Below are 15,780 nucleotides of genomic sequence, written 5' to 3'. Positions count from 1 at the left end.
TTGTTCCCCACCATACTGATCTCTCAGAACACATCAGTGCATCTTGGTTTAATCCACAGTGGCTCATGTATTATCAGAGTTTTCGTATATGCACTGGCCACCAGATTATTTTCTTAGTCACTTGTAATTTTTACCACAATAGTCCTAATCCAAAATGTCATTCTAAGCCATTGTCTCACAAAGAAACACACATTCTTCAAGCATGTGTTGGGTTTATCTACACACGAGGCAATGAGGAATGTTGGAAAGATCACAGATTTTGTAGTCAGTAGGTGTGGCTCTGCGTTATAATTCTTATACTTTATTTCTGTCAAGGGGAAATAACTACTTACCTCATCAGGTAAGTACCTCATCAGTGAAAATTAAATCAGATACTGTATATGGAAATGCCTTACAGACTAGATAAATGTTAATTATTTCCAATTTCGTTATTATTCGCTGGTTTGAGAGCATACCATAAATATCCTTTCCAGTGTCTGAGTTTCTGAGTTTGTTGACTGTTTGCAGTTACAGTTTTTTCACTGTAAGTGTTAGTTACCACTGTACAGAGTATGTTATCCTTCAGATTTGCAAGTAAGAAGTAGTGCAAATAGTTGATTTTCTTTCCTTCACTTTTCCCATGTTTTTGCTTTCAAACTTAAGGTAATACATATTGACTTGTGATCAGTATCTTTTGTATCAAACAGCTTTCAATTTTTTACAGTGTTTATGAAATATCTAATACAAGGGACTTCAGGGAAGAGACTTATAGGCCACTAACCCTTAGTCCCCAGAAAGAAATAACGTGAACATCTATTATTGCCTTTTCTGCATTTAAAAAAATCTGTCATCAAAACACTGTTTTCACAACAAGACTCCTCAGCTGAACGAAAGGCGTCCAGTTGTAGTATTTCCATTGCTGTAGATGTTTATAGCTTTGCTAGTAATGATTGAGGAATAAGTGTTTAATTTGAAGCTTTTGATCTAAAGTTGAGACAGAACTTTAAAACATCCATAGCATTCAACTGTTCGTTCTAATGTCCTGTTTCTGCATTATAAAAAGCCAGTATTGGTTTTATTTTGTTTCCTTTTCAAAAGATTTTGGCTTAAATAAACTCAGGTGGACTCAACTAAATGAGTCTTCCCTGTTAGACTGTTTTCTTCAAGTTTTCTGAATCAAGTGGAAAATCCAGTCATAAACACCTGATGTGCATGTCATTTGTACTTGAACCCATGTTTGTGGTCAACTGAAATTCGTATGACATTTGGTTGTTTTTCTCTTGAAAGGAATTTCTGCTTCAGGTAGAAAAGACTCATAACCCAAATTTCTTCTGCTCTAATCGGTTGTAAGGAAGTAAATTGAGGACATGCACGCACACAAAACACACAGACACTTTCCACCTGAATCAAACCTCTGATTTATGCTTACACAATTTCAATAACATTATTTCTTATTTTCTGTAGAATTTTGATTGATTAAGGTCATTCTGCCCTTAATTTGAGAGGAATGATAAGAACTTTGAAAGGTCAGATTTAAAAGGTTATGAAATTTAAGGGTGACCACTTGATAATTTGCTTGTGTTGAAATACAAGCTTATTAGTTTCTGCAGGTATAAGTTGAAAGATGTTGCCTCTTCTATATTGATTAGCTGTTATAAATAAAATGTAGAAAAAAATCACAGTAATTCAGACAAATGAGAAAAGGTTTTCTGAATGAGGAAACATTCAGAATTGTAGAATATTTTACTTTATTTTATTTTATTTTTTTAATTTACATCCCAGTTAGTTAGCTTATAGTGCACCAATGATTTCAGGAGCAGATTCCTTAATGCCCCTTAACCCATTTAGCCCATCCCCCCTCCCACAACCCCCTCCAGTAACCCTCAGTTTGTTCTCCATATTTAAGAGTCTCTTATGTTTTGTCCCCCTCCCTGTTTTTATATTATTTTTGCTTCCCTTCCCTTATGTTCATCTCAGAATTGTAGAATATTTTAAAATTAGATTTTACCAATTTTGACAAAATAGTAAAAGTTAGCTAAGAGAAGTCCTTAGGAAACTTATTTTAATGAAGAGGTAGGAATAATTTAGAATATTGATTGTTTACAATTAGGTAACTTCTAAAATTCCTGTAGCGCCTAACAAAAATTTGTTCTAAAATAACTCCCCTAGCCATCTAATTTACTTTTAATTCATTGAGTGAGCCCTTTCTTAATGGCAAAAAGACAAGTTTCACACAGTTTCAGTCCTGAAATCTGTCATACTTTTTGGCAAATGTGGAAAGGTAAGATTTTCCCTTCATATTGTTATATATTTCTATCATTTGAATTTAGTTTCACTAGCAGAGGAAATCAGCACATAAAACATCATAATAAAAGTTCAGGGCTATATAGAGCGGGGACATTTGGAACGAGGCTGGTGGCTTCACTGGGGTTTTAATGTGATTCTGTCAGAGCTCCTTCACTTCCACCTGAGAGTTTACACCTTGTCAAATCCTTTAAGATGTGTCAAAAAGTTTTAATCAGAGTTTAAAACCTTTATGTAAGATTACCTGGGAAGGAAACCTTATATCCCTTAGTTAAATTATCCTACCCTTAATGTAAGAAAACGTACAGGCTTGTGTAGGATAAAATGAGATAATGGGTATTATGAAATGAGAAAATATATGCAAACATACTTTATAACCTATAAAGCACTATAGAGATGTCTATATTGTGAACTGAGCATTATAATTTTTTTCATAGAGGTGCTGTTTCCTGTAACACCATTTCCTTTCTTTAACTTAGAAATGTGAAGTAACTTAGAAATGGCACCTGGGTGGCTCAGTTGATTAAGCATCTTACTTCAGCTCAGGCCATGATCTCACGGTTCATAGGTTCAAGCCCTGCATCAAGCTCCTTGCTGACAGTGTGGAGCCTGCTTGGGATTCTCTCTCTCTCCCTCTCTCTACCCCTCCCCTACTCATGCTTTCTTTCTCTCTCCCTCTCTCTACCCCTCCCCTATTCATGCTTTCTCTCCCTCTCTCTCAAAATACATACATACATACGTACATACATACATACATACATAAATGTATGAATAAATATTTTGTAGGAGATTCCAGATGCCAGATTATATAGGGAAAAGTGAGAAAGGCTGTCTCCAATACCCCTTGTCTTTCCCTCTCCAGAGGTAGCCAACATTTGGGATGTATCTTTATAATCTTTTCTCTACATTTACAGTCATACAGATGTGTGCTTTTTAAAAAAGATTTTAATGGAATTATTCTGCAGTTTATATTTTTCACTTGGCAATATATATTGGGTAACTTTCCATCAGTATGCACAAGTCTTCATTATTTTGGACAAATGCACAGTATTCTAGAATATTACAACAATCTAAAATGTAAGATCCATGAGGGCAGGAACCCTGTTTTGAATTGTTATGTCTCTAGTGTCCAGAACAGTGCATAATAACTATTGTGAAAATGCTTGCCTATGCCTCCCTAAGTATATGTGAGAATCATTCTTTAGGGGAGACAGCTGGATATGTGTTCTCTTCTTGTTTCTAGTGTTGCTAGTGAGAGATATGCCAGTTTTACTCTGGTTTCTTTGCAGGTAACCTGTTTTTGTCACCAAAAAGTTGTCTAGGACTTCTCTTCACCTTTGGTGTTCTGATAGTTTATAGCAGTGTGTCTAGACAGATGTGGGTTTTTTTCATTTATCTAATGAGCACTCATTGAATCTTTTAAACTGCAAAGACACTCCTTCGGTTGCAGAGAACATTTTTTCTTCTGTCTCTTATTGTTCGTTTCTCTATCATCCTTTCTCTTCTCTCCTTCTGAGACTCCTCTCTGTTAAATTTTTGGATATGTCTTCTATGCTTTTTAACCTTTCTCTTTCACTTTCTGTCATTTCATGGGATTTGGGGCAGGAAGGGAGATAAATAAATGTATTCTGTTTTGCTGTCTTGATCCGGTTTCTGACATAGTTCCTTTTATCCCCTTAGTCTGACTTTTTACAAGATGTTTGTCATTTCATTTGTCTCAACAATCTGTTCCTAAAGGAACACGACTCGTGTTTTATAATAATCAATGGAAGGTTAATATTGCTTAATTTACTTTTGTTTTATAGTCAGATGTTTTTGAAGATACCTTTTTTAAAAAACACAGTGCCATTTACAAATTAGACTCACTTGCCTCGTCCTCTTGGGAGTGAGCCCAGTCGCGTTAAAAAATGTGCTAGTGTCTCAATCATTCATCAGGTCCAGGCAGCTCCAAGTGCTGATAAAGGCCTTGATGCTTCTCCAGATGTCTGTTCTAAGTGCTAGCTCCAGGTGCAGTAAGCAGAATATTTGGAGCTGGCACAAAGTATGAGCACAAAGCAAAATTGTAGGACCTTGGTCTTCTAGAATAATGGTTCACAAACCTAGCTGAGCATTAGAATCACCCGTGGCACTTTTTAAAACTATAAATGCGTGGACCCTCTGTTGAACCTGTCAGATCAAAATCCTGAAGGGAGTGGGGCTGGGCTTCTGTGTATCTTTAAAGGCTCTAGAGGTTATTCCGTATGTAGCCAAGGATGAGAACCACTGTTCTTAGAGACCCTTTGCATGTATTTTCTCCTCCTTGTGCCTTATTTTGAAGGAAAAAAAACCCAAAACTCTCCAGCGTTCTTTGGTCCAAATGTGTCCTAATGTACGTAACCGGTACCCTCTGGTAGACACTTAATTTGCTTCTAATCTTCTGCTATTACAAATTACTCTAACAGATATCCTGATACATGTAACTTTGCATACATATGTGGATATACTCCTGGGATAAATCCCTAGAAGGGGAATTGTTCAGGCAAAAGTTATGTGTGTTTGTGAATTTGAGAGAGATGTCTTTTGTCTGTGAAAATATGCTTTTTAAAAAAGTCCCCAGGTATTACATTCTTAGACCAAAAATAGTCTTAAATCTTGGAAGGCCTTACATTTTTGTTTTCATTCCTGATTAGGCCAGCACTAAAGTAGAGGTGGACATGGAGAAAGCAGAGAGCCTACAGGTGACAAGAGGAGACTTTCTTGCTTCTTTGGAGAATGATATCAAACCAGTGAGTATGGATATTGAGTGATGGATAAACTAAAAACAAACAAACCCACAATCGCCATTTTACCCAATATTCTGTGAGGTTATATGGTATGTACTTTTAAAAATCAGGAAATCTCAGGATTGGAAGTGTCCAGTAGGAGAAATATTTGCACATTAATGCTGATGACTGGGTAATTAGTACTTAAATTGAAATTATTCCTCATGATAGGGAGATCACCATCTCATAACACTTGGTACTCTCGGACTTCATTTTTGCCATTCAGTCGAATGTAAAATGAGCTCTCATTTTGGCCTTGATTTGCAGTTCACTGATCACCTATGAATTTAAGTATCTCTGCGTATGTTTATTGGCTATATGAGTGTCTTCTGTGAAATGCTATTCATGTCTTTTGCCTGTTTTTCTGTTGTATTATTTATTCTTTATTTGGTCTGTTCAAGTTCTTTATATATTCTTAATAGTTATGTGTTGCAAGTATCTCCTTTGAAGACTAAAATCAATTTGTTTTAGCCCTTTTTTATGACTGTTGTGACTTTTAAATATAAATTAATTACTTTAACTTACTGAGCATTGGAAATGATTTCATCTTTTGCTGTTATCATTCGTAATAGTTACCAAAAATATTAGAGCCCAGCCTAACTGATCTATTCCAAGATTTTTTTAATGACAAATAATTTGGCTACCAGGAAGGAGAAGCTGAGATAACTTGCTTAGTTAAGTAATTAATAACTTCCTTTTATTTGTTCCAAGGGTCCAGGGGATAAAACAGAAAATATAATGACAGAATGAGTAAGGAAGACTCATATATATGGTTAGCCTAGAGGGTCACTCTTTCCAGGTTCAGGTATCTTAAAGCTGCTGCTATGAAGCTTACAGCATATACTTGGAATAATTAAAGACAAAAAGCCAGCCAATCTGTATATTTCCTTCAATAGCCATTCAACAAGTGCTTACTAGACTCCTCCTTTATAACTTCTTACAGGGCCATCAAGTTTCTCATATCCAAAACAAGGAATGATAACTTTCTTCTGTGCACAGGAATCAAAGGACTAGTGCATTCAAGGACAAAAGTGTGGTCTGCAAAATGATTTGGTGGCAAAGTAACAGAGTAATGAGACCACTGTATGTTGTTGAGACAGTATTACAGAGGATGACTTTCTGTGAGGTGCAAGTTCTAAAGAGCTGTTAAAATCATTCCATATGTTGGATAATGAAAAATTGACTTTTTGAGGGATGTGGTAAATTTTTAAAATTTGAAGTTCTCAAGATATGTGACCTTTAGATTACGTTGAGTTATGTTTTCCTACTCATTTCTTCACTTGTTAACCTTTTAAAAACACAATTCCATTAAGTCGCGAAGTACTAAAGTTACTGATTACCCTTGGCAGCTGGTTTGGTGGGAGTTACAATTTAAAACTAGAAGTTGCAAATGAAGAGGGGTGTGATTTAAGCTCTAATATGTAGCAAGCACACATAAAATTATTATATGTAGTGATTGCTTTTATTTCCTTTTTCTGATACTTTAGTCTTTCCTTATAGTTGCTCATTTCTACCTCATTCTAAATCTTACATTTACACACATAAACTTACCTTGGTGCCATTTAACTTATGTCCCCCACCACCAAGCTGATGTGGACAAGATCTCCTCAATGCCATTTCATTTCCCATTTTAATCCATGACACCGACAGTCAATGTCAGGATAGTGTCTTTGTCTGCTGAGCCAACTGTTTCTAAATTGTAAGTCCATAATCTCTTTCTCCCTTTGTTCTTAACAGAAGGACACAACCAGTGTACTCCTCATAGAAACAAGCACATTGGAACCTACCCTTTCTCAGGGGTTACAAGGGCTTGGGCTCTTGTAGAATCTGACCCTAGAATCTTTGTTTTATTCTGTTAAGTCACCCAAAACAGCTTCCTCCCCACCACCGTTGGGTAAAAGTTTAAATGAGAAATTATAAGATAATGGTTTTTTCTTTGTTTTTATTTGCTTTTCAGGCTTTTTACGTTAATGTGGGATATTGCTCAATACTTTTAATATGTAGGAATTATTACTCATCTTTTATATTTTTGGGAATTTTAGTTTTTACACTGACACTCAAAATGCTTTAAATTATAATTTTCCTCCATAGGCATTTGGCACAAACCAAGAGGATTATGCAAGTTACATTATGAATGGTATTATCAAATGGGGCGATCCAGTTACTCGAGTTCTAGAAGATGGGGAGCTGCTGGTTCAGCAGACTAAAAATAGTGATCGTACACCCCTGGTTAGCGTCCTTTTGGAAGGTGAGAAAGAATGAAGAGATGGCATTAAAAGTTTAAAAAAAAAAAAGCACTTTTACAAAGTTATTTATTTAGCACATTCCAGAAAAATGAATTTTTTTCAGTTTAAAACCTATTCATGATCTAAAAATAGCAATCCAGTTTATGTACCAATATTGTACATAAATTAAAGTTGGGTGGGGGGCATGTTACTGACGAATGATAGTAACTAGTTTTCTTGTAGAATTGCATTAAAACTTCTGTTACTTAATAGACTGTGTGATACCACATAGTAATCAACTTGATTAAATAAATATTCACTAAATATTATGTAGTAGGCTGTATGATACCACATAATACTTAATTCAATTAAATAAGTATTCATTGAGCAAAATGTTTTAGGTATTGAACCAGTTGCTGGGGATATAAAGACATTCACAGAGTTCAGTCTGGTCATTAAAAAAAACATGTAAACAAATTCTTTTTTTTTTTTAATTTTTTTTATTTTAATGTTTGTTTATTTTTGAGATGAGAGGGGGACAGAGCACAAGCCAGGGAAGGGCAGAGAGAGAAGGAGACACAGAATCTGAAGCAGACTCCAGGCTCTGAGCTGTCAGCACAGAGCCCCATGTGGGGCTCGAACTCATGAACTGTGAGATCATGACCTGAGCCGAAGTCAGACCCTTAACCCACGAAGCCACCCAGGCGCCCCCATGTAAACAAATTCTTAACTATAGTGTATATGTGAAGGTGTGTGTGAATGCAAGTCATTTTGCACAGGATGATCAAAGAAAGCTAAAGGTGGTGTTTAATTTAGACTTGGAAGGATTAGTTAGGAGTTTGCCAAGTAGACAAAAAGCTAAGGACATTCTGTTCACCAGTTAACTTGTTTACAGTTATGATTAGTACAACAACAGAAAAGTTTGGTGAGTCCACATGACAGAGGAATCTAACTCCTTTCAAAGGTCTGGGAGTGAAAGCTCCCTGAAACACATTAAGCCAAGACCTGAAGGATGAGAAACTGGCTGAGCAAAGTAATTGGGGAAGATGTTCTAGGTGGAGGGACCAGCATGTGAAAAAGCCCTGGATGGAAAGGAGATGGAAACAGAAAAGGAAGGGCTCCTGGGTGGCTCAGTTGGTTGGGCGTCCACCTTCGGCTCAGGTCATGATTTCGTGGTTTGTAGGTTCGAGCTCCATGTCAGGCTCTGTGCTCCCTCTGTGCAGTTTCTGTGTCTCCCTGTCTCTCTGCCCCTCCCCCACTCATACTCTTTCTGTCTCTCAAAAATAGATATATATAAAAAAAAAAAAAAAAAAGGAAGGAAGGAAGAAAGAGAAAAAAAGAAAGAAAGAGAGAGAAAAGGAGAGTGGCTAGGCATGAAACCAAAGAAGTAGACAGGAGCCAGTTCATGCACAGCCTTGTGGGCCATATTAAAGATTTAGTCTCTTTCTGAGGGGCAGTTTATAGGGTTTTCAGCAGTAAAGTGACATGATAAGGTTTGTATTTTCAAAATGTCATGACCGCTTTGTGACAGAGAATGGATTGGAGAGTCAAAAAAGATACAGGGGAAACCAATGGTTAGAAGCAGTCGCATTAATGCACCTTGATGAAAGTTGATTGTGGTTTGAAGTAACATCCTGGTAGTGGAGATGGAGATAAGCAGACCATTTTGAGAAATATTTAGGAGGTAGAAGGAAAGAGGATTTATAATAATCATTGTTATTACTCATAATTAAGCTAACATTCTTTGAATTGTTATTATTGGTTAGTCACTCTACTAACACTTGGCATACACTATCTTATTTAAACCCCACTTCAATCCTATGAAGGCAGATGCTTCTGTTATCCCTATCTTGTAGATGGGGAAGCTGAAGCTTAGAAATATTAAATAACTAGATTGAATATGGGGAGAGGTATCAAACATGATCACCAGGTTTCTAGTATACACAACCTGGTAAATGGTGCTGTGTACTAAGATTGGGAACACTAGTGGAGAAGCAGATTTTAAGAAGAAAGGTTTTGAGTTCAGTTTTGGACATGTTGAGATTGAGGTTCCTATAGAATAATTGAATTGGAAATGTTGAGCAGCCCATTGGATATGTGGGCTCAGAAGAGAGGTCTGGCTGACAATAACATTTATGAGTTGTCTGTGTATAGACTGTTGTTGAATCCATGGTGGTTGGGTGAGGTTACTTACAGAAAGGGAGTAGGTTGAGAAGAAAAGGGGTCTTGGAACTGATCTCTGAGGTTTGTCAACATTTAAGAAGCAAGTAAAGCAGGAAGAGTTGACAAAGACTGAGCAAGAGTAACCAGGGAGGTAAGAGGGGGAGAAGAGAAGGTGCTGTTACAGAAACCAAGAAAAGTATTTTTAAAAAGAGAAGAGTTCTCCCATTGTATCAAATATTCCTAAGAGGCCAACAGATAAAGTGTCTGTTGGATTTGGTGACATAGAGGTCATTGATGACCCAGATAGGAGCCTGTTCCATGTAATGGGAATGGAAACCATAGCATTTGTTTGAGAATGGAGGGAAAATGAAAAGTGGCAGCCAGTGTAGGTAATTGTTTAGAGAAGTTTCATTTTGAAGGGAGAAGCAAGACTAATGTTGAGGGGTGTGAAGTCCAGAAAGTTTTTTTGCTTTATGCTAAAATGTGCTTAAATGCTATTGGAAAGACCAGGGAAGACGAAGAGATGGAACATATGGGGAAGAGGATACAGTCAGTAATGTCAGGTTCTTGAGAAGATGGGAAGGAAGAATCGGTTGGTTTATGGGTGGAAAAGGGACACATCTTCCATTTCACAGAAGGGAAGGAGGAGAAGATGTCTGAATACAGTTAAGCTTATAGATTTGGCTGCCTTTATGAGAAGGCCTAAATCTTTAAAATTTTAGCTTTTAAAGTCGTATTTGCTTCTAATAAGGCAGTTTTCCCCTGCCCACAATATTATCTCCTAAGAAGGTCGTATTTGTTTATTAGACAAGTGATTTGGTAGAACTAATAACATAGGACAGATAATGTGTTTGAAGGTATTCTTCTTCTTCTTCTTTTTTTTTTTTTTTTAAGAAACAAAACCCTTGCATATTATATATTTAGCCAGAAGTTTGAAAGATTAAGACTATGAGAAAGAAAGAAGGAATGTATTTCATCATACCTTTGAGAAATGCTAATCAGTTCATTAAGTTTAGTTGCTAATAAATAAGAGAAAACATGTCTGCTGTGAAATTGTGTCAGGAAATGTTAATGAGCAACTAGTTGAGACCTCAGTACATTGTGGATAAAAGTTTAAACTTGTTTTATTCCCCTTTGCTTGGTTTGGCTTTTTTCCCCTGACTTGCTCATATCTTTATGCAGGCCCTCCTCATAGTGGGAAGACTGCTTTAGCTGCAAAGATTGCAGAGGAATCCAACTTCCCCTTCATCAAGATCTGCTCTCCTGATAAGATGATTGGCTTTTCTGAGACAGCCAAGTGTCAGGCCATGAAGAAGGTATCAAGATTTTTGCTTTCATTTGAATCTCCTATCTCTTAGATACATGTGTGTACACATGTACATATCTGTCTATCTTTGTACCTGTATATATGTAAAAGCCATAGCAGCTATGTTCTTCTCAAGTGGAACTAAATTATCAGCAGAATTTGGGGGGAAACGGGACTGTTTAGATAGATTTAACTTTGTAATGCATTTTTATTAGCATTCCTTTATCTTCTAAGTTATGTTTTGTTTAATACGTATTACTATTAATTTTCATCTCTTAAGTTTGTATCGACTTGATTGAAAGAAAGGTCAGGTTAAAAGTATTTGAGTAGAGTGGAGCAAATTCATTTAGGATTTTTTTTTTTTTAATCAATGTACAAAATCAAACTTTTGGAGATCAGTTAGGTTGTGTGGTTTGGGAAAGAACAGAGGTAGATCATTGGAAAGCTATTCTCAAGTCCCCTACAAAAGGATGGTGATATAGTAGGTAATGATCACAATCTGCTTGGTGACTCGATGCAGTCCTCATCTTTCTTTTTCTTTCCAAGTGCCATTTGTCGCCTTCTTAATATGACTACTTTGAACCGTCAGTGAAAGGAAGAGCAACATAGAACAGAGTCCCAGAGCTGAAAGGACTCTAAGACCATCTCTTACATTTGAGCAAGTGCCGTGTAAGGCCTCTGGGATAGCAAGTGGCTGCTCTTTAAAAACACAAAAATCACTGATAAGACTTAATGGCTGTTACTTGGGAGCCAGTGTTCCCGTCGATATTCTGATTTGGTGTACTCCCCGACAGTGAAGAAGTTATTTTTTATATCTAGTCGAAGTATTTCTCCTACTTAAATCCTATTTTTCATGCTTGAACTTTTATGGATATGAACTGACTCTAAGTTAATGAAATGTGGGAAAATCAGAATCCGAGAAAAGAGCCTTGAGAATTGGAGTGCAGCCTGGTAAAGATAGCTCAGGAGTTCTTTTACCTTGTTCCTAGGCTCCCACTTTATAAAGATATAGGATATGACTTTAGGGGTTTCTTAAGGGAAGAGACAGAAGAGGAAAATATATTTTAAAATACATATAAATTGAGAAGTCAGCTTCTCATTTGTGCAGGTGGCAGAAGATTGTTGGTATAAGGTGCTTGAAATGGCTGGAGGGGGCAGAGCTTGAACCAGGATTCTTCTCCTACACACTGTAACATCAAGATAAATATTCTAGGTTTTTTTTTTTTTAATTTATTTTTTTTAATGAATTTATTTTCAAGTTAGTTCATACAGAGTAGTCTTGGCTTCAGGAGTAGAACCTGGTGATTCATCTCTTACATAGAACACCTAGTGCTCATCCTGAAAAGTGCCCTCCTTAATGCCCGTCACCCATTTAATCCACCCCAGATCAACATTCTTTATAAAGGTCTTTGAAATTGGGTGTGAAAGAGAACCCAAAAAGACACAAAAAGAACCTAAATGTCATAGTTTTTTCTGTGTCTGAGGTGACACCGGTAGTACCTGTCCTTCTGGGGAAAATCTAGACGGAATCACTAGAACCAGTAACTTCCCTAATGTAGGTAGGGGTTGCTTTTCTTTTTTAGTTTTTTCCTTCTCAGGGGAACCCTTAAACAACTTCCTCTGGTGAAACTTTAAATAATAGCCCTTGGACCCTGTGACCATTGAATGTACCACTTAATTGAGCGGCTAATTCTGTTTGTATTTCCCTAAGTCCTCTAATTCCTTATACTTGTTCAAAAATAGTAGTCTTCTGTACAGATGGTAAATGACTCCATTGCTTTTCACCAGCTGCCAGCTTCTACCTCAGATGTACTCTGAGATGTGGGTGGATGGTCCTAGTTTTTCTATAAAGTTTTAAAAAAGCACTCTAGGCTCCTACAGATCAAAGCTGCTTTGTAAGTGTGAGATATTATCATTTTTATTATTTTAATCTCTTGCAAATTGACTTGAGGGGGGAAGGTAATAGATGCTGGGCTTAGAGGCTTAAATGGTTAAATTAATGACTTAATAACTTGTGATTTAATCTTTAAATTGTTAAAGCCTTTCAAGGTAGAGTTTTAGATGAGCAGAAGGCTAAGGAATATAAAAATAAGTGTCTATACAAGCTTATTCAAAATTGTTTCGATTCATGATTCACTGTCTGGATCATCCATGCACCCTTAAAGTTACAAAAATTATTTCCATGTCATCAGTATTATAAATTCCTATTAGACTTTTCGGTTTTTCTTGACAAAAAAAAAAAGGAAAAGAAAAAAAGTCATTCCCTGTAACTAAAGTACAGAACAAAGAATGAAGCCTAGGAGTCTTAGAAATATATCAGAAATATTGCAAAATCCTACCCTGCAAATAGTTTTCACATTGTTGCCTAATGATAGGTTGACAAACGCCTGAGGGCTCAAACCAGTCTAAAGGTGCTAAGTCTTCCAGGCTGCTTTTGAAAATGAAATATAAATGCCATTCCTTAGTGCTTCTGGTCTACCTCCCACTGCTGTAATCTTTCCTCCATTTTTAGTGTAAGGATGGGAAGAAGATGTTTTCTTTCTTTGTTTCTTTTTTTTCCCCAGAGCACAAATAATCTATAATTTTTTATTGATTGTGGAGAGGACATTTCTTTCTTTTTGAGTTCTACCCCCCTCCCCAAAGATGTAGCTTTTCCTGATCACAAAAATAATTTTAAAAATACAGAAAAGAACACAGAAGAAAAGAAAAAGAATCCATGTTTATCTTTCAACTTTCTTGTATGCTTCGACACACATACACATGCATTGTGTATGGGGGATCACATTGGACGTACTGGGTTTTGGGGTTTTTTTTTAAGTTTATTTTATTATTTGAGAGAAAGAGAGCACAAGCAGGGGAGGGGCAGAGAGAGAATCTCAAGCAGGCTCCACGCCAATAGCACGGAGCCCAGGGTGGAGCTCAGTCCCATGAACCCTGAAGTCATGACCTGCGATGAAATCAAGAGTCAGACACTCAACTGACTGAGCCACCAGGTGCCCCTGGACGTACTGTTTGAAACCTGCTTTTTTCATTTAATCTATTACGAGCCTTTTTCCGTGTCATTAAAATGTATCTCAGTATTATGTCAATAACCATATAATGTTCATTTATTTATTTTTAATGTTTTTATTCATTTTTGAGAGAGTATGAGCAGGGAAGGGACAGAGAGGGAGACAGGGGATCTGAAGCAGGCTCTGTGCTGACAACAGCGAGCCCAATGCAGGTCTCGAACTCAGGAACCACAAGATCATGACCTGAGCTGAAGTTGGACGTTCAAGCGACTGTCACCCAGATGCCCCTGTAGGATATTCATTGAAATATTCGCCTTTTGCTGGACATTTAGTTTGTTTCCAGGTTTTTTCACAATGAAAAATAATATTCTTTAGAACTATCAAACTAGAGAAATCACCGTCCCCATTTTCTTACTAGATTTTTCTTAGAGTAGCATCATATTCTGTTGGCTGGGAACTTGGGCTTAGGTTTCAAATAGATCTACCTTGGAATCACAGCTCCACCACACTTACCAGGTCTTACCGTCACTTAACTTATAAGCCTCTGTTTTCTCGTCTAGGAAATGAAGATAATATTCAGAATTAAGTGAGAGGGTAATCTATGTAAAGTATGTGCAGTGCTTTGGGATAGAATATGTGCTCAGTAAAGTGTAGTGGTTATTTTTACTTATCATTATTGCTGTATATACATTTCTGGTTACTTCCTTGAATTCTCCGAATTGGGATGCTGAGGTAAAAACATTGATATTTTGCAGATTTCTGATGAATATTGGTATCAAAACTCTTATGTAAAAATACTGCTGATTTATAAAGTGTACTTCTTCAAAAAGTTGTACCAGTTTACATTCACAGCCCCATCATGTGAATGTCAGTTTCCTTGGACTCTCACCTACACTTGAGATTATTAAAATATTTTTCCTGGGGTGCCTGCCTAGCTCAGTTGGTGGAGCATGCAACTCTGGATCTCGGAGTTGTGAGTTTGAGCCCCATGTTGGATGTAGAGATTATTTAAAAATTAAATCTTTAAAAAAAAAATAAAACTTTTTTTTTTTTTGCCAATTTGCGAGGTAAAAGATTGGTATTTAAAATTATTTCTTCAGGGGCACTTGGGTGGCTCAGTCGGTTAAGCATCCAACTCTTGATTTCAGCTCAGGTCATGGTCTCAGTTCCTGAACTTGAGCCCCCACATCAGGCTCTGCCCTGACAACCTGGAGCCTCCTTGGGATTCTTTCTCTCCCTGTCTCTAAGCCCTCCCCCCACCCATGCGTGCGCATGTGTGTGTGCACATGCATGCGCACACTCTCCTTCTCTCAAAAATAAACATTTAAAAAATTTCTTCAGCTACATTTTAATGAGTAAGTACTCAAGTTGAAAGATTTTTTTAAATGTTTTGTAACAGTAATAGTTGAATTTAAAAACTATAATTTAATATAATTTAACGTATTTTTGCTAAAGAAAGACGATCTGACTAGCTAATTCATAGAATATCGTTATGTACCGTTTTATTGCTTAAACCAAGAGGTAAGAGTTTTTGTTAGTAGGGAGGCCATTTGGCCTGTTTTAATGAGTATCTTAGAGATTTAATTGTAATTAAGCTATTGCTTCTTGTTCACATATGGAGGGTGCTAAAATACATGATAGTTTATTCTCAGTTCATTAAAAATTTACCTTGTACTTCTCTTAATTTGCTTAATAAATCCTTTCTCTGTGGAGAGAAATCCTTTCTCAACACTGCCATTATCCCCACATTCAGGGGTGGGGTGGGCGGGGATACCACGTGTTCCATTAAGATATTTGAAGGATTTACAGACCTTCTTCTCCCTAGTTTATGTTTGCGTCCCAACTCCATTCTGTTTTTAAATTTCTGTTCCTGTATCCATTTTGCATCTATATTTTTTTAAAAATCTATTTCACTATTTCTATTGGTGCCATTAAATGAACAAAAGAACAAAACAGTAGAGTTTGATTTTAACTAATTACCTAATCTTGAT

The 15,780-nt window shown here is 36.7% G+C and overlaps 1 protein-coding gene across 2 annotated transcripts in view; it reads left to right on the top strand.

The window, feature by feature from the left end:
* Positions 1-15,780, top strand: part of NSF (N-ethylmaleimide sensitive factor, vesicle fusing ATPase) — a 146,425-nt gene that overhangs the window by 92,544 nt on the left and 38,101 nt on the right. For both annotated transcript variants that reach the window (XM_042965732.1, XM_042965731.1), the window contains exons 13-15: positions 4,953-5,048; positions 7,176-7,332; positions 10,655-10,788. In XM_042965732.1, coding sequence (XP_042821666.1) covers positions 4,953-5,048; positions 7,176-7,332; positions 10,655-10,788 — 387 coding nt within the window. The remainder of the gene's footprint in view (positions 1-4,952; positions 5,049-7,175; positions 7,333-10,654; positions 10,789-15,780) is intronic.

Source organism: Panthera tigris, chromosome E1 (genome assembly GCF_018350195.1).
Source record: "Panthera tigris isolate Pti1 chromosome E1, P.tigris_Pti1_mat1.1, whole genome shotgun sequence".
Classification (NCBI taxonomy): Eukaryota; Metazoa; Chordata; class Mammalia; order Carnivora; family Felidae; genus Panthera; species Panthera tigris.
Note: the sequence above shows the minus strand (reverse complement) of the source record. Positions and strands in the feature narration are given on the sequence as shown.